The sequence below is a fragment of the Neophocaena asiaeorientalis genome, unplaced genomic scaffold (genome assembly GCF_003031525.2).
Source record: "Neophocaena asiaeorientalis asiaeorientalis breed wild unplaced genomic scaffold, Neophocaena_asiaeorientalis_V1.1 scaffold828, whole genome shotgun sequence".
NCBI classification, from domain to species: Eukaryota; Metazoa; Chordata; class Mammalia; order Artiodactyla; family Phocoenidae; genus Neophocaena; species Neophocaena asiaeorientalis.
In genome coordinates this window covers 1,911,442-1,934,544 of record NW_020175443.1, presented here as the reverse complement: position 1 = coordinate 1,934,544, position 23,103 = coordinate 1,911,442, and the positions used below count along the sequence as shown (strand labels likewise).

The 23,103-nt window shown below is 44.1% G+C and overlaps 1 protein-coding gene across 8 annotated transcripts in view; it reads right to left on the bottom strand.

Moving 5' to 3' along the window:
- The window catches only part of LOC112415112 (E3 ubiquitin-protein ligase RNF185), an 88,016-nt gene extending 65,852 nt beyond the window's left edge, over window positions 1-22,164 (bottom strand). For 3 of the 8 annotated variants that reach the window (XM_024767908.1, XM_024767911.1, XM_024767916.1), the window contains exons 1-5: window positions 22,013-22,151; window positions 7,054-7,276; window positions 4,144-4,162; window positions 2,318-2,430; window positions 840-894 (exon numbers count right to left, since the gene is read on the bottom strand). In XM_024767908.1, the coding sequence (XP_024623676.1) occupies window positions 840-894; window positions 2,318-2,430; window positions 4,144-4,162; window positions 7,054-7,229 (363 nt within the window). In that variant the 5' untranslated portion in view covers window positions 7,230-7,276; window positions 22,013-22,151. Of the gene's footprint in view, window positions 1-839; window positions 895-2,317; window positions 2,431-4,143; window positions 4,163-7,053; window positions 7,277-18,353; window positions 18,503-22,012 lie in introns of all 8 variants that reach the window. The other 5 variants (XM_024767910.1, XM_024767917.1, XM_024767918.1 and 2 more) reach the window with 5 other exon arrangements.
- Between the last annotated feature and the right edge of the window lie 939 nt (window positions 22,165-23,103).

Here is a 23,103-nt window from a genome sequence, read left to right as displayed (position 1 = left end):
GCAAAAAACATCACCGGTGGCTGTGGGTGCTTGTAAACGCCAGAGATGTGCACTGGCGTGTACATCTGATGTGCAGTCTTCACAGTCAGGGCCTCTGGCTTTCTGGGGCCTCGGATTCCTGGGTTAGGAGCTAATGCTCCACTGGGAACCAGAGCCTGGGAAGTACACAGTCTTGTCCATTGGACCACTAGGGAAGTCCTCAATAAAGTATTTTTTAATTAAAGTATGCACTTTTTTTTAGACATAATGCTATTTATTGCTAATTTAATAAGACTATAGCGTAAACATAACTTTTATATGCACTCGGAAACCAAAAAAATTGTGTGACTTGCTTTACTGTGATATTCGCTTTATTGTGGTGGTCTGGAACTAAACCTGAAGCATCTCCAAGGTCTGCCTGTGAACTCCATAAGGGCAGGGATCTTTACTATGTTCACTGATATATTACCAGTGCCTAGAATGAGGCCCAGCACACAGAGGGCACTAAATATAGAAAGAATAAAATCTTAGAGTTACAAAACAGGAGCCAAATATTGTAAAAATAAAAATATATGTATACACAAACATCTATCTATAAAACACACACACACAAATAGATCTATAAAATTTGTGTGTGTATAGATAATCATAGAAAAATAGAAAAGAAAATAGACCAATGTGTTTCCATTGGTTATCTCTGGATGGTATGATTATAAGTTATTTTCTCCCCTCTTTTCCTTTCTGTAATTGGCAAATTTTCCTTTACTTTTATAATCAAGGAGAAAAAATGTAGGGCTGAGAGGGAAACTTCTAAAGCCATGGGCTCATTTCTAGAAGCCTTCTCCTAGAATTTTCCTCACCCCTCTGTTCTCCGGTTCTGGCCTCTGTCCTTGAGGACGGGGAGGAGTCTTCTCTCTGAAACAGAAACGGTGTAAAATAAGTCTATTACGAAATGCTTTGACCTGTTCCCTGAGTGGGGGAGCTCTTCACCAACAGGGTCAGGGCCATGGCCCCCTTTCACGCCCGGCACATGAACTTATGCCAAATTAAACCAAATACTAACTCTGTTCTACATGCAATTGCTTTTCCCTAGTGTGTACGAAACTAGGGAGAAAATCCATTTGTTACAAGATGCTCATCAGACTGCACTCAGCTTATTCTTCTCACAGAGAGCCATACCCAGATTGGTTACAACTGTCAGCCAGGCACCTTCCTGGACCTGGGTCACGGATGTCAAAAACCCCAAATCCAAATTCAAACAGAAGATGGCCTGTCAGCAGAGAAGGCTGAGATTCAGGGTCTCTCTGCTCTGCCCCATTACCTTCAGCTTTACCTCCCACTACTCTTGAGCAAGTACTTTACACTATTCTTTCTCTCTAGGACCTCTGGGTCCTAGCCCCTTCCATCACTCATCCCACAAATACTGGACTGAGGGCTTGTTATCCATCAGGCGCTAGGCAGGATGCTACCAAGACTGAAGATAGATCCTACTCTTGAGGTGCTCGTGGTTTAAAGGCGGCTACAACCAATCACACTACAGCGTGGAACGGACTTCTTTAAAAGAGGTGTCAACTAAATGGAGTGGGGGCATGGGTGAAAGCAACTAATGTGGGGAAGAAAGGCCACTTTAAGGAGGAGGTAACTTTAGGGTTGCTCATAAAAGACGGCAGAAGTTAGAGGAGGAGAAGGGGGTTGAGCAGGACTGGAGAGGGCAGAAGAGGCAAATGGACAACAAATACAAAGGCTCATGAAGGTGAAAGCATAAATAAGTCCCTTTAAGAGAAGTCCAATATGTCTGGGTACAGGGTATGCTGGAGTGGGGTGGAAGAAGGTAAGAGACACTGTCGGGAGTTTGGGAAAAGTGTGCGTGGGTGTGTTATGTGCACACTCGAGCACCACTCCATGAAGGTTCTCAACAGAATGCCTCCATTTCCAGAAATCTCAAACTCCACAAAGCCTCCCAGACCCCCATTTCCTCCCCCCAGACTTTAGACATCACTGCTACAGCACCCACCTCCCACCCTGCAGACTCTCCTGCTGGACACCCTGCTTCCCAGGCTCCTTCACAGCACTCTGCATACTTGCAATGGTGGTGTCTTGTGCGCTGCCTAGCATAGTGCCTACCCATTGGCAGATGCTCACAGCACATCTGTATCACAGCCCTGCAAATGGCAACCTGGTTCCCCTTCCCTCCTGGCTGACTCCCATCTGGATGCCAAGTGCCTTGAAATGGAGGGTCTGTAAACACTAACTAAAGGGTGGGGTGAGGAGGTGCTGAATAGAAGTGAATTCGTGTCCAAGGGGAGGAGTGTGTGTGAGAGGGGCCCCATGGCCTCACCTGGGGTCCTGCTGCCCAGTGCTGCCCCTGCCATAGAGGGGAATCACCTTGTCGCGGCTGATGCCAGCTTTGCAAACTGGACAGACCTGTCTGTTAGGTCTCGTCTCCAACCACTGCAAGCAGGAGAGAAAACCACGTGAATGGCACAAGCCCACCAGGGTGGTCAGTCAGAGCCAGTAGGAGAACTACAGGGACCAGCGCCCTCAAACTGCAAACACCAGCACCAGCAGGGAACGCCTCAAGGAACCCAACTCTCTGATTCTTGCTCCTGGCACTCAATAAATATTTACTAGTGGTGAAATCAAAATTGCCTTTAGACGCCGTCATAATTAAACAGGCTTCTTAATGCTTTGTTCTCTCAGGGGCTTGCCAGCAATACAACAGGAAGGAACTGCAGGCCTGCAGCTGTGTCAAGAGGTCTGACAGATCCAGTCACAGGTCAGGCTGCAGGTAGAACAAACTTTAAATCTCCATCTTCCCTGACGGATCAATTGTATGACCCTGGCAGTCAGATTTTTCTTTCTGTGTTTCTCATTTTTACAGTATTTCCTCAACAACTACGTGTCTTAGACATCAGCCATCTGGAAATAAGCTGACCATTTTCTGGTGATTTACTATGTGCTAAAGGATAGATTTTTCTTATTATCTAAATTTGCTTAGTGTTTTTTATGTACTTTCAATGATTTTTGTATTCAACTATTTCTTTCAAAATTAAAAACAACAGTCCTGTTTTGGGTTTTTCAGGCCCTTTCACTGGTTGTATTAAAATCATTTTAACTTTCTTAAAAACAAAATTAAAATGATAAAAACATATTACCTTAGTGTCCTTGTAGACATTAAATAAATATTTTATACACACACACACACATTCAACATTTATCTTAGAGCATAAATTATATCTTTAGACCCAGTGATATGTAGTTTATCATATAAATGTGAATCTAGGACTTCAGGGCCAAGGAGAAGGCAGCATTTAATGACTTTTATATCCTATTTCCTTTATCTTATTGTCAAAAGCTCGAAAACTTAAGTATTATGTGCTCTTTACAGATTTAGAACAGACATGTTCTAGAGGTTCCACTGGGGTCAAAATGCACCGCCCTGAAATGTAGTGGAAACCCCTCTCACTTTCTCTGCTTCTTTCTCCCATCAAGATTCTGAGGCTTTAGCAGCCTGGAACTTTTCTCCTCCCCTCCACATTTCCAAGCCACCTACAAGTGTGGGGCTCCAATGACAACAACCATGGAGACAGCTGGCAGCGATTATTAACAGCCAATTGTCAGTGCCAGACTCAGCTCTGTCCCACCAAGCAGGCGCCTAGGTCTTGGAGAAAACTTACTAACTAGTTTTCATAATAATAAGAAGCTGGAAAAACAGACTTTTTCCCTCTCATAAAAGCTCTCTGTTGAGACCAAAAAAGTTTCCCCCTTCCTAACATTTTCAAGACCTATAAGGGTAGGGGGGATTGTTGATATGATGGGAGGTGCTTTTTATAGAGGCACAGTCTCAACAATAAAAACCTAACATACGATCACATCCAACCCAATTTACAAATGAGGAAGTGAGACCCAGAGAGGTGTAGCTTCCCAAGGCCACAAAGGCCATCAACAGCAGAGTCAGGAGCATCCCTCCTGGGTACAACACTGACCTCTTGTTTCATCAACTGCCTATCAGTGGGCAGGTGTATAAAGAGGGTTGGGGGGAAAGCAAGCAAATGAGTCCACAAGCAGGGAAGATTGCAGCTTCTGACAGTAGTCTCCTGAGACTAGGGGTGTCTTGTGCAACCACAGCTGATGAAAGACAAAGTAAAATGCAATGCATCTTACCTGATGTAAACATGGCCAACTGCCAGAGTCCCCAAGGCAACCAGTCATCAAGGAGAAAGAGAAAGGGGAAAAGGAAGAAAAATTATTTCATTAACAGAAACACTGGGTAAGGTAGGAGGAGAAAAATGGGAAAACAGGATTGAACTGTGGAGCACTGCAACCCCACTGAGGGTCTGTGGGGATCACTGTTATCAGAAATTAGAAAAGACTGAGCTAAAATCACAGGAAAAATGAAGCAATGGAGACAAGACACCAGTCTCCACCTTCAGGATCCCACTACTTGTGAAGACCCCCAGGTCCCAGACCATCCCAGACCCAGCTACTCTACAACTTGACCTTTGAGGGGCTATGGCCTCTGAAGGAATCCATTAAAAGTTAAGGATCCTCTGTGCAGATAAGTTCACAGGGGCATACTCATGCACACATGCACATGCACACACGCACTATTTTAGACTCAACTTCAGTGGGTTCACAGCCTCCTCAGGCTCACAGGGAAGGTGTGGATCTAGATCCAGTTTTACACAATCTTCAGGCTGTCCTCAGCCCTGAGAGCTCTGCTGGCAGGAAGCAGCTTAAAAGTTCAAGTCTACCGTAAAAACATCTTTAGGTAATACAAAGATGGGGAAGCTGCTTGGCAGAAAGGGCTACCTCCAGCTTAGTGACTTACACTACAGAGATTGCTGCTCAATTTCGCATTTTACAAATGAGGAAACAAAACTCAGAAACATCAAACGACTTGCCTGCAGCACCAGGACTAAAACAGAAGTCTTCTGACTTCTTTTTACTGTCCCTCTATCACCCAGCACTGGGTGCAAAAAATGACGTCTACAGAACTGAAGGAAAAGTTACTCTAACTCCAGATTTAAATTTTTTCTTTCTCTCTACATTCATCCATTCAACTAACAAATATCTACTGCACGCCTACCAAATGCCAGGACAGTGGAAAATGTAGACATGACTTCTGACGCTCACATAATGTATCTTCTCAACCTGTGTAAAATTTGGACTCAGAGGATAATTCCTTTCCCAATTACTGAACCACAGTTTAGCCTCACAATCCAGACACACAATCTCCTTGGACATAACAGACACCTGACGCCAACATTAACCTTGCAATTCCATTCTAAACTGAGCAGAGGTCACTCCAAATCACGGCAGCTCTCCAGCGGCAACTTCCCTCAAAAGCTATGGGGGGGGCTTCCCTGGTGGTGCAGTGGTTGAGAGTCCGCCTGCTGATGCAGGGGACACGGGTTCTGAAAAAAAAAAAAAAAAAAAAAAAAAAGCTATGGGGGAGAAGTGGGAGTGCTTTTCCTCTGGGAAAAGTTCCGGATTATAGCAATGATGACAGTTACTCCCATTCATTAAACAATGACTGTGTGCTGTGCTGAGCTGTGGCTAAATAGCTTTTCATTTGTCAATGTCACGGAATGGTCATCACACTAACCTTTGAGCGAGTGCAATTATCTCTGTTTCACAGATAAGGAAACTGGGGTACAGAGAGGAAAGTAGATTTGCTTAGGGACAAACCACTCAGATTGGAAGCATCTCTTTCATTTTAGAACCTGTGTTCTTTCCAATGGTACCCTGACTGAATTCTTCATTCTTTCAAATCCTGGTTTTATGATACCTCAATCACAACTAGAGTATTTCCAATTTCTAGGAGAGGGCTGATGACAACAGTTTTTGTTTATTTTTATTTTTTATTTTTGGCTGCACCTCGCGGCACGTGGAACTTCGCCGATCAGGGATCAAACCCGTGCCCCCTACAATGGAAGCACAGAGTCTTAACCACTGGACCACCAGGGAAGTCCTGATGACAACAGTTTTTGCATAAAACTTCAAAATTAGGGCAAGAGCCTCCAGGAAAAAAAACACCTCTGCCCCATTCTACTCATTCACCAATAAATTTATCTTTTTCACTGTTGCCAATTTAAACTCCCTGAGATATTATTTAAATGACCCTTTCTTCACACCGCTTCCCTGCTCAAAAACATTCAATAGCTCCATGTTCTACTCAGTTAAATCTGGGTTTGATAATCTGGCCCAATCCTCCTTTAACAATCTTGTTTCCTAATACTCCCCAGCCCATAATACCCATCCAGAGTGCTGTTAGAGGGATACAGCAGCTTCAGGTCTCAGATGAACCCAGCAGCACATTTGCCTGTCCCTAGAAATTGTCTGCCTTGGGGTGGCACACACTCTTCACCTCACCTAGCTGGCATTCTCATCTCTCTAGTTACCCCAATTTGCCCTTCAAGGTCCAACTCAAAATCAAGAGGGGGAAAAAGAAATCTCAACATTCACCCAGGTTTTCAGAGCCAGAAGGGGCTTCTGTAACCATCAAGGGTGGAATGGACACTGACTCAGCCACTTCATTTTGATATATATAAAATATGGTAACAAATATTAGGATCATAGCTCATGTTAACATTTACTATGTGCTACGTGCTCTTCTAAGTCTCTTACATATCCTGAGTCATTTAATGCTCCCAAACAACCCTAAAAAATGAAGCACTGTGTGTGGAAGCACCTTGCCCAAGGTTATCCAGGGGGGAAGTGGCAGAGTCAGGATTCAGAGCAAGGCAGTCTGGAGCCACAGTCCTTGCTCAGAACCATCGTGCTGTAACTGCCTCTTGGCTCAGCACAGCAAGTGGCATGGAGCAGTGCTCACTAAATGGTGAGTATTGTCACTTTAGAAATGGGGATAGGGAGCCCAAGGTGGGGACAGGATCTGCCCAAGTTCACTCAGCTTATCAGCAGCAGAGCTGGGATGAGAACCCAGGTCTCCTGCCTTTGTACCTGAGTGTATCAGGACCCAAAATGGGTGGAAAACCTGCTCCAAAGCTGTCCAGGGCCACAAGCTTTCTAAACATGGCATGTGTCCTCTGGGGCAGTGGAAGGGGTACTGACCAGAAGAGGTGGCCACACAGGCTGATGACGGCGTCCTTGGCTGTGTCCAGGCAGATGTTGCACTCGAAGGTGCTGTCCTGCCCTCCGCTCTCACCAGCGCCATTGCTGCTGCCGCTGGGCCCCCCTGCACTAGAGTTCTCAGGAGATGCAGAGGCCGAGGGCCCTTTGCTTGCCATCCTTGGCTGTCAGCAAGCTCTGAGTGAAGATTCTCCCCAGGGAAATCCTGAAAGGCAGAGAGCCCATGACCGCCCATTTCTGCAGGCCACTCCCCCCAGTCTCCATGCCAATACCCCCATATTCTCTCAGGTCTGGAAGTTCAGACTATGACTGAACCCCTGAGTAGACTTCCCAGAGGCTGCAGAGGATGACAGTCGTGGGGCACTGCCCAGAGAGAAACGACTCAGAAACTTCCCATGAACACGGCCCAGAATGGACCACACAAATAACGAACCGCACAAATAGAGAGCAGCCTCCACGGAACAGCTCTCCACAGGAACTAGGACCCTGTCTCACTGTCTTTCCATTCTCCCAGGATAACCACCCAGGTGATAAATAAATACATGCTCAATCAGAATGAAAGTTCACAGGCTGTCTTCTAACTTTGGACGGCCTCTATGTTGGCGACCGAGTCTGCTCAGGCCAGAAAGTCGTGACCAGTGCACGCCAGAATACAAAGAAAACCCTGTAACCATGAAAGCTTCCCAGGAAGCTAGGAAGGACCAAAAAGGTCATCTGGTCCAACGTCTTCCACACTGCAATCTTTTGCATTTCCCCTTCTGCCAGGTTAGAATACTACATACCTGATTTTGTCTAAATCTATCAACATTTAAGAGGAGGCTTATATCACTGCTGAAAACACAAAACCAGTAGTACCCACCATAAGTGAAAGATAAATACAAACATAATGAAGGAAGAGCTTTTATCCCTTAGGAAACTGCAGCCCGAGACCTCTCGGCTGACTGATGAATGTGGAACTGAGGCTGGGTCTCGTGACACAGTTTGTAGTTAAACCACCATTGTACCACCACAGACCAAGCTGGTCACCAAATACTGAAACACACCACTGTTCACTACCACCTCCAGGTCAAAGAACCCACCAGGAGTTGAACAAGAATGAGCATGAGAACACCACCAAAAGATACTCAGAAATTCTGGGTGTAGAGTAAGAATCTATCAAGAGCCTGATCTGGCCACCCTCACCACCTCAGAGATTCCAAATGGGAAATGCTAGGCAGCTACCAGTCAGAGAATCGGAGGCTTGGATGCTGGTCACAGTCGAGCCTCCAGCTTGCTAGCTGGTCTTGGAAACCTCCCCTCCTCTCTGGCCACAGTTTTCTCATCTGTAAACTGAGGCACTGGACTCTGTGGTCTCCAGGTACCCCTTCCAGCTCTGTGGCTGCACCAGGTCATCTCACCCGCTCTCTCCAAAGCAGGCAGCCCCACCACAAGTCTGGGACTCACCAATGGAGCACCAGAAGACCACCCTGATTTCAGCTTCCAAACTACCAGGAGATAAGGACCAAAAGCCACGGTCCCTTTAGACCCAGAAGCCTCTCTACACAATAGACTCAGAACTCTAGATTCATGAGCATCCCTCACCACGACAGCAGCTCAGTGACATTAGCAGGGAGAGGAGGCCAGCTCACCACCACTTTTTCACTCAGTTATACATCATTTTACATAGTGTCCCAGAAGAGCAGCTGGCTGCCAGCAGCACTGTGCCTTGTTGGCCTCAGTTCCAAGACCTTCCCCATGATCCAGTGCTTCATCCTCTCCATATACATCTGGTCTTGTCTTCATAGGGTGGAGCCTGCTTGTGAGGGTCACATTATGGCCTTTCTTTGTCATTCCAGCTCAAGCACCCGACACGTTTCTTTTAAAAAATAATTTTTTTTAAAAATTAAGGACTATGTGTATAGATGTGGAAAGACAACCATAAGTCAGGTTCACTGATGGATCTTAATGACAGTTCCCTGATATGATGATTTGAAAGCATACAGCACCAACAACAAAGCATCCTCACCCTAAAACATAGCTCTAATCAAGTCTCTAAAACAAATTACCCAGTTACAGAAAATATGGGCATAGATCCATGTGTTAAACAACTCCAGGAAGATGCAATCAGCAAATCCAGAATGTGGGACTTTCTACAGGACAAATAATCAAAATTCTCCAAAAAATAAACAGCATGGGTGGGGTGTGGAGTTACAAACTGAGACTTGAGACATACCAACCACTGGCAGTATGTGGATCTCACTGGAACCAGATTCACACAATCCAACTGGAAAAGACATTTGTGAGATGAATGACAAAAACTGATTTAGCCTGGGTATTAGTTTATATTAAAGAATTACTGTTAGATTTATTGGGTATGATAGTGGCATATTTAAAATTTTTTCATCTGTTATATATGTATGCTTAAGTATTTATGAAGGAATGATAAGATGTTTGGGATCTGCTTTAAAATACCTCAGGGGGAAAAATGAAAGTAGAGAGAAAAGAAACAAGAACAAGGAAGTTGATGGTTGTTGGAGCTGGATGATGAATGGAGGTTCATTCCATCAGTTTATTTTTGTGTGCTTGAAAATTTTCCATTATAAAAGATACTTTTTAAAAAGGCCAGGTTGCAGAAGAGTATGCGTATGAATTTATTTAGGTGAGAATAAAGTACACAAATGAGTATATATTTTGCAAAGAAAATGTCTACAAGGCACACACTAAACTATCAACAGTTATTTTTGGGATTGGGAGGGCTGGGGAACTTTGAATTTTATATTCCTATCCTGTTTCAGTGTTTTATGACAAGCAGATATTACTTTTACAATAACATTTTTGAAAAAGTAAACTGTAAAATGTATGTACAATATTACATTTGTTACAACAATAATGAATATAAATATTAGAAAATGTCTTTTAAAATGTGGAAGAAGGGCTTCCCTGGCGGCGCAGTGGTTGAGAGTCCGCCTGCCAGTGCAGGGGACATAGGTTTGTGCCCCGGTCCAGGAAGATCCCACATGCCGTGGAGCAGCTGGGCCCGTGAGCCATGGCCACTGAGCCCGCGCGTCCGGAGCCTGTGCTCTGCAACGGGAGAGGCCACAACAGTGAGAGGCCCGCGTACCCCCAAAAAAAAAAAAAAAAGTGGAAGAACATACCAAACTATTAATAGTGATTATCTCTGTACTATCTTTGGGGGCTCAGAGGTCCTCCTTGTTTATAAAGCTGACATTTTTACCTGTATTAATTCTAAAATCAGACAAAAGAATAACAGTACATTTAAAAACTTTTTTTCCCTGATGTTCTAGTTCTCCCCAATCCTGAAAGGTTCTGTATTGAAATCCTGGCTCCACCACTGACTAGCCATGTAGCTCTGGGAAATCCCTTAATGGCCTGAGTATCTTTTCTCACCTGAAAAATGAGAATGTCATACCTCCTACAGGGCTGCTAAGGTGGCCATATGCGATAACACAGTGACCTGGAGGACCCACCAAGGTAGGAGGGGGCCACTGCTGCAGGGGAGATGCACATACATGCACTTACCCTGGTTCACTGCCCTCTCCACTCACTGGCCCAACAAGGCTCTGCACAGTGCATTTTCCTACACACAGGCCTAAGGGGACAATCAGGGTCATGGTAGGTGTCAGGGTAGGAATGGCCAGGGGACAGTAATAGGTGAACTCAGAGTTTGCAGGGAATAGCAGTCATGCATCAGGCCAGGCACTGGGACAGGCCTGCAGGTCCCAACTCTAGGCAGACCATATCACTCTCATTCTAATTCTTAGCAGAATGACCACGTGGTCCCTACCCGAGCTCTAGAGCTTCATCCTGGTAGGCACACAAATATTTTCTGAGTGAGTGGGTGCAGGCATGTGTGACTGGTTTTGGTTAACTCCCAGGCCGGCTGCTCATATAACCTCTCTTTTACATATCCTGGGCCCTGTCACTGGAGCCTCCTCTCCTCACCTCCTACCTTCCCTCACACACAGGAACCTCACCAGGCCAGGGCAGCAAGGCAGAAATGAGCAGCCTTCCCTGGGGACTGTCCACTGAGCACCTGCAGAACAACAAAATGTGGACACAGCCTCATGGGCCCAGTAGGACTGGGACACTGCCCTAGAGAACAGAGGGCCCTAGTCGGCTCAGAAACTGGACAGAGTAGAAAGGAAGCTGGCCCTGAGCCTATCTGAGCTGCCATCCTGTTAAAAGCTCTCCTGTTCCCCGTAGGGCCTATGGATTTGGACCTGACCACACACTAGCCTTCTTGTGGCTGGTTCCGTGCCCCTGTCCCTACCCTGACCATTCTTCACTCCTGAGCTGAATTCACTTTCTAGTTTTCAAAGCACATTCACACCTACTACCACTTCTGACCCTCACTCCATTTTACATAGGACATCAGGCCAGGGATGTTAGAGGACTTACCCAAGGCCAGGCCATCAAACATGTAATTCTGTGCCCAATTCAGACTTTCCAACACATCAACACTCTTTTCACTCTTACCTGTTACCCCTTTAACATGCAGCTTTACAAAATTAAATACCTGGTCTTTGTTTTCCCTCAAATTCACAGTGCAATGCTCTTAACTTCTGTGTTCTTTGAAGTGAGTGCAAAGCAAACTCACCACTCATCCATTTATGCGTGAAACCGAAGGATCTCTAGTACCAACTACAATCGACGCCTGGTGCTACCAACTGGGGTGAAGTGGGTAAAAAAGAGCAAGACCACATTGAACCCCTGGAGTCTAGAATAGGAGCTAATTATAAGAATCCTTAACAAGGAGCTCCATCAAACTTGCCTGTTTTTCCTAAACAAGGCACCCTCCCAGAGATCTGGTTCCTAGACGCCCTTGGTGTTTTAAATAGGACCTGGAACTGGCTATAGCCTAAGAATCTATATTTTTAAATAAGTGTCCCACCTTCCACTCCAGAAGATTCTCTGATGAAGAGTTTTGGAAAATCAGCTCTTAAGGGGAGACTCTACCAAGCACAAAGCAATACAGCACAGCACAGAGTTTGGGAGGGACAGTAACCATAGGTCTTGTCCTTCAGAATACCCAACCCCCAACTATAGCCCACAGGGACTATGAAGAGGTCAGATAAACTTGGGGGGTGGGGGACAAGTCTGCTGAGATCTCAGACCACCCAGCACCTGGTCCATCTGGGACAAAGCTGATCATTTATAAAACAAGTTCACAGCTTGTTTTGAAAAACATCCCTAAAGCTGAGATGTCCAGGGCTTCCCTGGTGGTGCAGTGGTTGAGAGTCCGCCTGCCGATGCAGGGGACACGGGTTCGTAAAAAAAAAAAAAAAAAAAAAAAAAAAAAAAAAAGTTGAGATGTCCAAGGCAGCACATTTGGTGCTGGAACGAAGGCAGATTGGCAGATTTGTGATAGTTAATGATCCCTTAGGAACACAGAACCTGGCAGCTGAAGTTGCTTGACCCAGCATCCTCACTCCTATTACCTTCCCAGAGCTAGCCTGGCCCACCTCACAGGAACTGAGCAAGGGAGAGAAAATGAGACTTGCATATTCCTCAAGGAATCACCAGGGAACGTGATCTCACGAGGACATCTCTTTGTAGTATTCTTGTGTTCAGTTTTCAGGTTCTAGAGAACCGCAGGTATTCATAATCTGCCTTCTCTGCCCCTTCAGCTCTAAGAATTCCTGGACCGGGGTGTATAGAGGCATCTGGAAATGGTGATTCTAATTATGAAGATTACAAATTTGGATGATAAATAACTGGCATGATGTGAGAGGTGACCCAGCAGAAGTCTTGTTCCTGTGGGCACATGCGTGTTCATACAGAAGCTTTCTGCCGGAACGGTGGCGAGCCCCAGCCTGTCTTCACTGCTCATTAGGCTGCCGCAGGATCACAGTAGGCAGAGATGGGACTTGCATTCTGAGAATGTCTACATCACACTCACAGAAGGTTAGAGTGGGAGGAAATCTGAGTAAGTTGATTGGAACTTGGAACACACAGAACCCAGGCTCTAAAATTTTGGAGTCTAAATGGAGTTTCGGTCCCTAGGCTATAGCTCACAGAGGCCTGGCCCTCAAGTGTAGGACCAAGGACCTGAACAGCCTTTCAGGTCCAGAAGGACAGAAGAGGCTGAGCAAATGGCCTCTTTTCCTTAGGGCTGCACTGGTCTTTTTCTCTGGTATCCTCTAATCTCTCTATCTGTACAACTAACCCCACACCTACCTTCGAAGATTTATTAATGACCCTATTTGCCAGGCATTCAAGACACAAATATAAAGGGTTTCAGTCTAAAGGGGGATAGAGGTAAGTAAACCAACAAGGCAGTCCAGTGTGCTGCGTGCTCACAGTGGTGTGTACAGAGTGCCTGAGGGCAGGGCTTGCTGGGGAGGACAGAGACACAGCACACAGGACAAGTGGATAACTCAATTTGCCAAGTTCAGTGTGGCTGGAGCCCAGAGAACATGTGGGGGTGGTAGGGCAGCAAGGGCTGCAATTGAGGCAGGAAGAAAGGCCTGGAAATCCTCATGCCTTCAGCCCCTGCCTGTCGGGCTCACATTGCCTGCTGAGCCACCTAACCCAGACCCGCCTAACCGTCCAAATGGTTCCATGATTCCAATGTCTCTTTCTCTCCCCATCCAGTTCCCATCCCCTGCTAAGTAAACTGGTAAATTCACATGACAGATTACAAGGCCACTAAAAATTATGCTTCCATAAGGATTTTGCCTATATGGGAATTTTAATTATATAAAATAATGTTAAATGAAAATAGCAGGATAGAAAATTGTATACCAAATTGAACATACTGTATGATACTAACAGGTTAAAAGATACAGAAAAAAATTGGAAGGGGCCCAAATATTAACTGTAGTGGTCTTTGGATAACGGAATCATGGACAAATTTTTAAAGCTTTTTTCACACTTAACTGTACTTTCCACTTTTTCCATAGTAAGTACCATGTTATTAAGATTCAGAAAAAATATGGGAAGATGTTAAAGGTCCCAGATCGTCAGATCTCAGTAGGGGACAAAAAGGAAAGCAATCTGATTAAAGAAATTTACACTAAGGTGTGATGAACCTTAGTATAATAATTCTCTCAGAAATTTTCACATTTTTAAATTTTATTGAGTTATATTTTTAATAAGTAACACACTCACATGGCTCAATTCAAAAGGTACAAAAGGATATAGACTGAGAAGTCTCTCTCTCCCATCCCTGGAACCTAGTCATCCTGCTCCCTGCCTTGGAGACCAATGGTACTAGACTATATCTTTAGGACACATTCCAGAAGTAGAACTACTGGGTCAAAGGGTATCTGTATTTGTAATTCTGTATCAAACACCCTCCAAAAAGGATGTGCCAATTTTTAGTCCCATGAAAAATACATAAGAGTGCTTGTTACCCCCATCTTTGCCAATTATATGTATGTTTTCAAAAGAGAACGCATAAGTAGCATGAGAAACATAGGGTAATTTTGGCAGTTTGGGAAGATATTTTAAATTCACTAATTCACTCGCTAATTAGTTATTAAAATCCATTATGTTCCATGCACTATGCTAGGCCCTAGAGATAACAATTTCCAAACGTAACACATATCTGAGTGGGAATTCTAGGCTCAGCTGTTCCTACTTCTTCGCAATGTCTTCCATTATTTTTTTCTTGTGTGTGTGTGTGTGTGTGTGTGTGTGTGCGCGCGCGCGCGTGCGCATGCACGCAGCACACAGGATCTTACTTCCTCACCAGGGATGGAACCCGAGCCCCTTGCAGTCGAAGTGCGGAATCTCAACAACTGGACCACCAGGGAAGTCCCATTTTCCATTATTTCTAAATCAAAAGTGTTCTTGTTTCTTTTGTTTTAAGCTTCAATGATTTTTCTTAACGTTTACCAGGTTTCATAAGTAAGGGTGAAGTAGGATTCGGATTACCCCAGCACAAACTTTCGAGGGTCATCCAAGAGGCTGCCTTCTGTCATTCCTTGTATCACTGTCTTAAAATGTTCCTTAACCGTTTATGGACTTTTGTCCTTAAAAATTATCATGGCACAGGGACTTCCCTGATGGCACAGTGGATAAGACTCTGCACTTCCAATGCAGGGGCCCTACGTTCGATCCCTGGTCAGGGAACTAGATCCCACATGCGTGCCGCAACTAAGAGTTTGCATGCCACAACTAAGGAGCCCGTGTGCCGCAAATAAGGAGCTGGGGAGCCACAAATAAGGAATCTTGGAGCCGCAACTAAGGAGCCCGCCTGCCGCAACTAAGACCTGGTGCAACCAAAATAAGCAAACAAATAAATATTAAAAAAAAAATTATCATGGCACAGGGACTTCCCTGGTGGCACAGTGGTTACGAATCCGCCTGCCAATGGAGGGGACACAGATTTGATCCCTGGCACGGGAAGATCCCACGTGCCGTGGAGCAACTAAGCCTGTGTGCCACAACTACTAGTCTGCGCTATAGAGCCCGCAAGCCACAACTACTGAGCCCTCGTGCCACAACTACTGAAGCCTGCATGCCTAGAGCCCATGATCGGCAACAACAGAAGTCACTGCAATGAGAAGCACGCGCACCGCAATGAAGAGTAGCCCCTGCTCGCCGCAACTAGAGAGAGCCGCGTGCAGCAATGAAGATCCAATGCAGCCAAAAATAAATTAATTAATTAACTAAATTTAAAAAAAAGTATCATGGCACAGAGGAATATAATGGCTCTGGGTTCAAACCTCAGCTCCACTACTTACTCTGTGACTTCAGTCATTATTTTCTCTCCAAGACTTTTTTTGCTCATCTGTTAAAACGGGGCAATTATCTTCCTGACAAGATAATTGTAGGGATTAAAGAAGTAAAACAGTAAGGGACTAGCACAGTGCCTGGCACATAGTTAAGTGTTCAAGAAATGTTAATTGCTCCTCCACTGTGAGGTCTCACAGAGTACAATGAAGGTGTAACTGCTTCTTTATACTCCCCAGGGAGCTATGCAATCAGCAGGTATTTGGTTAACTTGCTGAATGAATGAGTCACAACTTCTCTTTCTGAATGAGCATCGCTCCTTGAAGGCACTGTAGGTGAGACATCAGAACTGTGTATGAGGAAATCCAGAACAGGACACAGTTTGATCTGGGCAAAATCAGATTTTCCCCAAAAGTGTCAAAATCAGGAGGCACCTGTTGTATCTATTATCACTATAAATAACATCAGCTAACACTCTGCTCAGCCCTTTACATGAATCATCTCATTTAATCGTTACAACCTGCCTTTGAGGTAAACACTGCTTACCATCTTCAGCATCCCCTGGGATGTTAGATTAAGGCGCAGAGTAGTTAGGTCACTTGCCCATGGTCACAGAGCCAGTCAGAGGCAAAGTTTTCAACTCCTAAGCCAATGTGCTTAAGTACCTCAGTGATCTGTCTGTGTGTCTATCTCCTCAAGCCCAGACCCAGCTTCCAGGTGCCTTGCTCAGCACAGGGCTAGACACCTCAAGAACACCTCATAAATGTGCATGGGCTGATGGCTCTGATGCCCAGGAGTGTTTAGAAGTGTACAACTCAAGATGAGTCAATGTAGCCAACTAAAGTTGTAGAAAATCAGTGTCCTAAAAGAACAAGACATTCTTCAGTGATGTTTTTCAGAACTGGAAATGTTACATAACTGTTTCAGAGTAATTTTTTCTTAAGTATTGTCCAAAACTCTTAAACAAATGACAAAAAAAGATCGGGGATATGCAACCAGAAAAAGTTCAGGTTTCCCCAAATTAGTACCGACCTGTATTAGAGATTATGCTACTCACACAGAGGATTAATTATTCACTGAACTGTCTTGCTCACTCTAGTTAGACACCTCCTGGAGTCACATGCACAGTGCCTGACACAGAGTACATGTTCAATAAATGTATGTCAATAAATGATGGGAATTTGCCAATTTCAATTCAAACCAATATAACTGGATAAAATACTGTATTAAAGGAAGCTCTTCAGACTGGACAGATCCTAGTTAAGGGCTGTAAATTTCGAGTATAATACAGTGAGAGGACAAAACTGGAGCCAGAGGACCTAGTCTGATGCTCAGCTCTGCCACTCAACTAAGCCAGGGTCCTCACCTGCAAATGGGGTAATTGTGTCTGTCCTTCCTTTGTCATCAGAGAAATTTTCAAAGTGAGAGTTTTGCTTTCACGCAGTCAGTAAATTCTTATTAAATTCAGATTCTATAAAATCTTATTAATTCAAATTTTATTTGCGGCTGAGCTGAAGACCTCTGAAATACTCTAGAGTATCAAGAAAATGAATAAGGTCGACAAGGTTTAACCAACTAAGGAGAAAACTTTCTAAGAGTTTTAATAACATCAGCATATACTTGACAAAAACAATGTGATTTCACTTCTCCTTTCAATAGGAGGTCCCAAGGAGAACCATCAGGAGAGCATTTATAAGATAGACCAGCGGAGTTCCCTGGTGGTCTAGCGGTTAGGATTTGGCACTTTCACTGCTGTGACCCGGGTTCAATCCCTGATTGGGGAACTGAGATCCTGCAAGCCTCACGGCCAAAAAAAAAAGACACTATGAACAGAGTAAGAAGGCAACTCACAGAATGGGAGAAAATATCTGTCAATCATATATCAGAGGGATCAATATCCTGAATACATAGAGAACTCCTAAAACTCAACAACAAAAAAATGAACAATCCAATTCAAAAACGGGCAAAGGACTTGAATAGACATTTCCCCAAAGAACATATACAAATGGCCAGTAACAACATGAAAAGATGCTCAACATCACTAATTATTAAGGAAATGCAAATCAAAACTATGAGATACCATCTCATACCCATTAGGATGGCTACTATTTAAAAAACAAACAAACAGAAAACAAGTGTTGGTGAGGAGTTGGAAAAATCAGAACCCTTGTGCACTTTTGGTGGGAATGTAAAATGATTCAGCTGCTGCAGAAAATTCTAGGGCAGTTCCTGTATTTTCCAAAATGTCTAATATGAGCACATATTACTTTCACAATTAGAATTACTGGGGTGTGTGTGTCTGACTATGTGTGTTTTCAAGATAGTCTAGTTAGAGCCAAATGCTCTGGGGTCAAGAGAAGCGTGGGTGCACTGGTAGCTTTGCCACCTCAGGCAGCTGCCCAAGGCCATCACCAGTCCTAACATTTCCAACTACCACTGACTCCTCGACTCCCTGCCTGTGACCAGACAAACACAAGAGTAGCTCCCAAATTACAGGATTTCCTAGTGGTCTTATCACATCTGGGATGATGCTGTAGTACCCCTTTCACTTGACATGGCCGCCCTAGCTCTGCATGGTCAACAGTGGTTGGGGTTGAACCAACCTCTGAGTGGTCAGACGTACAACTCACTCTGCACTTCAACATGTCCAAATCCAACTGCCATCAGGTCACGGAGTTACTGGCACTGCCTCAGATTTTGCAGTTCAGCTCTCAATGAATTACTTCAAGGGGCTTCAGGGGATCTGGAAACTCTGAATATTTACATGTAAAATTATACATGATGACAAGTAACTCAATTACAAAAGGGCAAAGGATTTGAATAGACATTTTCTCCAAAGAAGAAATGACCAACGTGCACGTGAAAAGCTGTTCAACACCATCTAGCCTTAGGGAAATGCAAATAAAACTACAATGAGATGCCACTTCACACCCACTATGGTGGAAAAAAAAAATAATAATAAAGGACAATAACAAATGTTGAAGAGGGTGTGGAGAATGGAATCCTCATTTATTGCTAATGAAAATGTAAAATGGTGGACTTCCCTGGTGGCACAGTGGTTAAGAATCCGTCTGCCAATGCAGGGGACATGGGTTCAATCCCTGGTCCAGGAAGATCCCACATGTCGTGGAGCAACTAAGCCTGTGTGCCACAACTACTGAAGCCCGCATACCTAGAACCAGTGCTCTGCAACAAAGACCCAACACAGCCAAAAATAAATAAAAAAAATTTTAAAAGAAAATATAAAATGGTGAGCTGCTGTGGAAAACAGTTCAGCAGGCAAAAAGTTAAAAATAGAGTTGCCATTGACCCAGCAAGTTCACTCCTACGTAAACACATTTAAGAGAACTGAAAATATGTTCAAACAAAAATTTGTACATGAATGTTCAGAGCAGCATGTCATAACAACTAAAAGACAGAAACAACTTAAATGCCAGTCAACTGACAAATGGATAAACAAAACACAGTATATCCCTACAGTGGAATATTACTCAGCCATAAAAAGGACTGAAGTACTGACACATGCTATGACATGGATGAACCCCAAAAACATTACACTTAATGAAAGAAGCCAGACATAAAAGGCCACATACATGTGATTCCAGATTAGTGGTTGCCAGGGGATGGGAAGAAGGGAGACTAGGGAGAACTGCTAACATGTACAGGGCTTCTTCGGAAGATGAAAATGTTCTGGAATTAAGACAGTGGTGATGGTTGCATAACTTTGTGAACATTCACACTTTAAAATGGTGAATTTTATGATATGTGAATTCTACCTCAAAAAAATAAATTTGAGCGACAGTCTACAAAATAATTGGCCAGTTCTCTTCAAAAGTTTAGTCATGAAAGACAAAAAAGGCTGAGGAACTGTCTCAGATTTAAGAGGCTAAGGAGACTTGATACTAAATGCAATGCGGGAAACTGGATTGGATCCTGGAACAGAAAAAGGACATTAGTGGGACAAATGGCAAAACTTAAATAAAGCCTATAGCTTAGTTAGTAGTACTGTATTTACGTTAATTTATTAGACAATGTTATTATGGTTATGTAAATGTTAACATTAGGGAAAGTTGCGTAAAGAGTATACAGGAAGTTTGTGTATTATTTCTGGAAGTCTAAAATTATTTCAAAATAAAAAGTAAAAAAGAAAGTACATGGAGCAGGTCAGGGGGTTGGCAATTTTTTTTCTGAAAAGCACTGTACATTAAATACCTTAGACTTTGCAGACCATATGGTCTTTGGGGCAACTCTGTTGCCAAAATCAGTACGTAAATTAAAGGGTGTGGCTGTGTTCCAATAAAACCTTATTTACTTGGTTCGATTTTCCTAAAATGCTGATTTAGGTACTTTTTTAAGAGGAAAATTTCAGATTGAGAAGTTTTAAAGACACCACTAAATTACAATCATTTTACTCAACGCCTGGATAATATCTGAATAAGCATTTCACTTTTTTTACATCCTCAGAAACACAAACAAAAAAGGGAGGAAGATAAACACAGGCAGGAAGTCTTGGCTCAAACCCAACCTTTTTTTGGCATTCCAGCAGGACTGGGTCAATATGGAACCTCTGTTCTATAGGGCAACGTAAGCATTCTAACAGGTTTCTGAAAAGTGATCTGCTTGGAGTTTTGTAAATCACAAAATAAGGAGCTCTGATGTTTAATTAGAAAACTAAAGATATGTTAGAAGCATTATCTGCAGATTACATGTGAGGATGAACTGGCAAGTCAAGTCCATCACAGGACTGTTTTAAATGTTGATGAAATTAGCCAACAGATTGCAAAAACTCTCTCAGTAGACACAACATCTATAACAACAAACTGCTGGAGAGAGGATTAAAGAGGGATTTATATCCTGGAGCTGGGGGAGGCTGGCTTGAACAGCCTCCTTCCAACCCATACTCTTCAGCTCTGTGAGTCCAAAGAGTTCACTGGCTTCTCCTCATCAAAGTCTTCAGATTCATTTCCAAGTTATTCTAAGAAAGTAAGCTACAAACTGATGGGGTGGGGACCCTGCTTAGTTATTCATTCAACAAACATTTAAGGAGCCCTTATCAGATGGGCCATTCCAAAGTCCTTGAAAAGAAGGATGGGACACAGGACAAGGAAGAGATGACGTAAGTTCAAACCCACTGGCCTCACTTCTAGAGATGTAGGCTGGGCGGATGGAAAAAAAGAAGACAGCACCAGAAAGACTCAAGGTAACTACTCAGAATTAGACACTTTCAAGTTGAAAAGGACCTCCATCTAATAACTCCTTTGACAGGGAGTTCACTAACTCTGGAGGCAATCCATTCCATTGCTGGTCACCTGTGGCCAGCATTAAGTTCTTCTATTAAATCAAAATTTTGTCTTCCTGTAGAATCCACCTATTGATCCTAGTTTCTGCCTCTTTCAACCGCAAAGACGAAGTGGAAGCCCTCTTCACCGAAACAATCTTTTCTGTTTTTGATGAGATTGTTTTTTTTTTCCCTTCCATTGCTCCCTTTTCCGGGCTAAACATTCTCGCCAGCCACCCCCCTCGCCCCCCCAAAGATCCTGAACAACTTCCAGCTGCCTCAAAGCAAAGAACTCACAGCAAGAAAGCACTTATGATCAGTGGGCTTCAAACATCGGTATGCAGAGGACCCCCGAGGAGCATGTTCAAAATATAGTTTCCCTGGTTCCGACCCAGATTCTAAATGAGTCTTATTTGAGTCCTGCACTGTGAAGTATGCACCGTAGGGTATTTCAAAGCAGAGGCTGTGAGAACCATATTTAGAGATACACTGCCTTGTTTTACAAATGAGGAAACTGAGGCCCGACACAGGGAAAGGATTTGGCCCATAAAGCACAACTGGCTGTCGGCGACGAAGTCGCAGAGTCGGGCCTCTTACTCCCAAGCCCAACTCTATTCAGCGCGCTTCCGGGCCTCGGCCTCTCCACTCGGGGCAAACTCATTAAAAGAACCTCCACATGACAGAGGCGGCCTCGACTGGAAGTCAGAGTTAGAGTGAGTCTCTGCCTGGAAAGGAGAGCTTGTGGGGGCCTTTTCCCTACTTGGGGCCTCAGTTTCCCCAAACTGTAATCACTGGACGAAAGACCACAATACAAGCCTGACCTCCCTTCTGGGGCGAATGGCCCGGGCCAGAGCTGGACTTGTTGTCTCTGTGCTCCTGGGCTCAGGTGTCGCAGCCCGTGGGCCTGCTGAAGGCGGAACCCGGTCCCCGCCCGCGTCCCTCAACCTGGACGGCCCCCACCTGCCGCCCCAACCCCTCATGTACCTGCCTCTGCTCAGCTAACGCCGCCGAGGGCGCCCCAGCCTGTCCGTCCGTCGGCCGCCCAGCCAGCCCCTTAGCTGGGTCAGTCCGGCCTGCCGGACTTCAGATTCCAACTACACGTACGCTGGTCAGCTGACTCAGAGACGCCGCTCTCCGAAGACTTCCGGCCACAACCGGAAAAGGTTGGTCCGCGCCGCTGTGCTTCGGCCCCAGATACTGGGCTCTAAGGTTCCGCCTGCTGGCAGGAAGCGGAAAAACACAGGGACCGTTTGGCAGCTTTTTAAAAAGCCTAAGTCCGGGCATGGAAGCCCCAGACGTGCTTGGAACATTTTTGTTGGAACAGAGTGTAAGGATGATGGCAATCAGAAAGACGGGAATATGTCATAGGACACAGGAGCTAACTTGAAGGAGATCCCACTGGCCAAATCTGGGCAATTTGAGCAAAATACATAATGATAGTAACAGAATATAACTGAATAAAATTATAACCCAATGACTCTTTACTGATATAAATAAAGAAGTGATTAATAAATGGGAGAGAAGGGGAAATTCTTCCTTTTAGTAGAATGACAACTAGCAGATATGACGGAGTTAAAAAATCAGTAATGGACGGTAAAGCTAGAGGAACAGGATGGTTACACAGTAAAGGGTCTCCCATAAATTACTTATTGATTGCAAAGGGAGAATAGGAATTTCCCAGAGGTGTAACCTCGCAGAACAAGTGAATCAAAATGATCAGAGTTAACATCACCAGTTATAGGTCAAGTAAAGATTATGTGCCTCCTGGAAGGGATGAAATTTGGATATGGATCATGGTTTAGGGGTTGGGTATCAATGTTAAAATTTCTATTGTGGTTATGTTAAGAGAACACCCTTGTTCTTAGGAAATATTCACTGAAGTATTTAGGGGTAAAAGGGCACAATGTCTCCAACTTAATTTCAAATGATTCAGAAAAAAATTCAGGTGTATAAAAATTGAGAGCATGATTTAAGGAAATGAGGCAAAATGTAAGCAAGTGGTGAATCTAGGTGAAAGGTATATGGAAGTTCCTTACATAATTTTTGCAATTTTTCTTTAAGTTTCAGATGCCAAC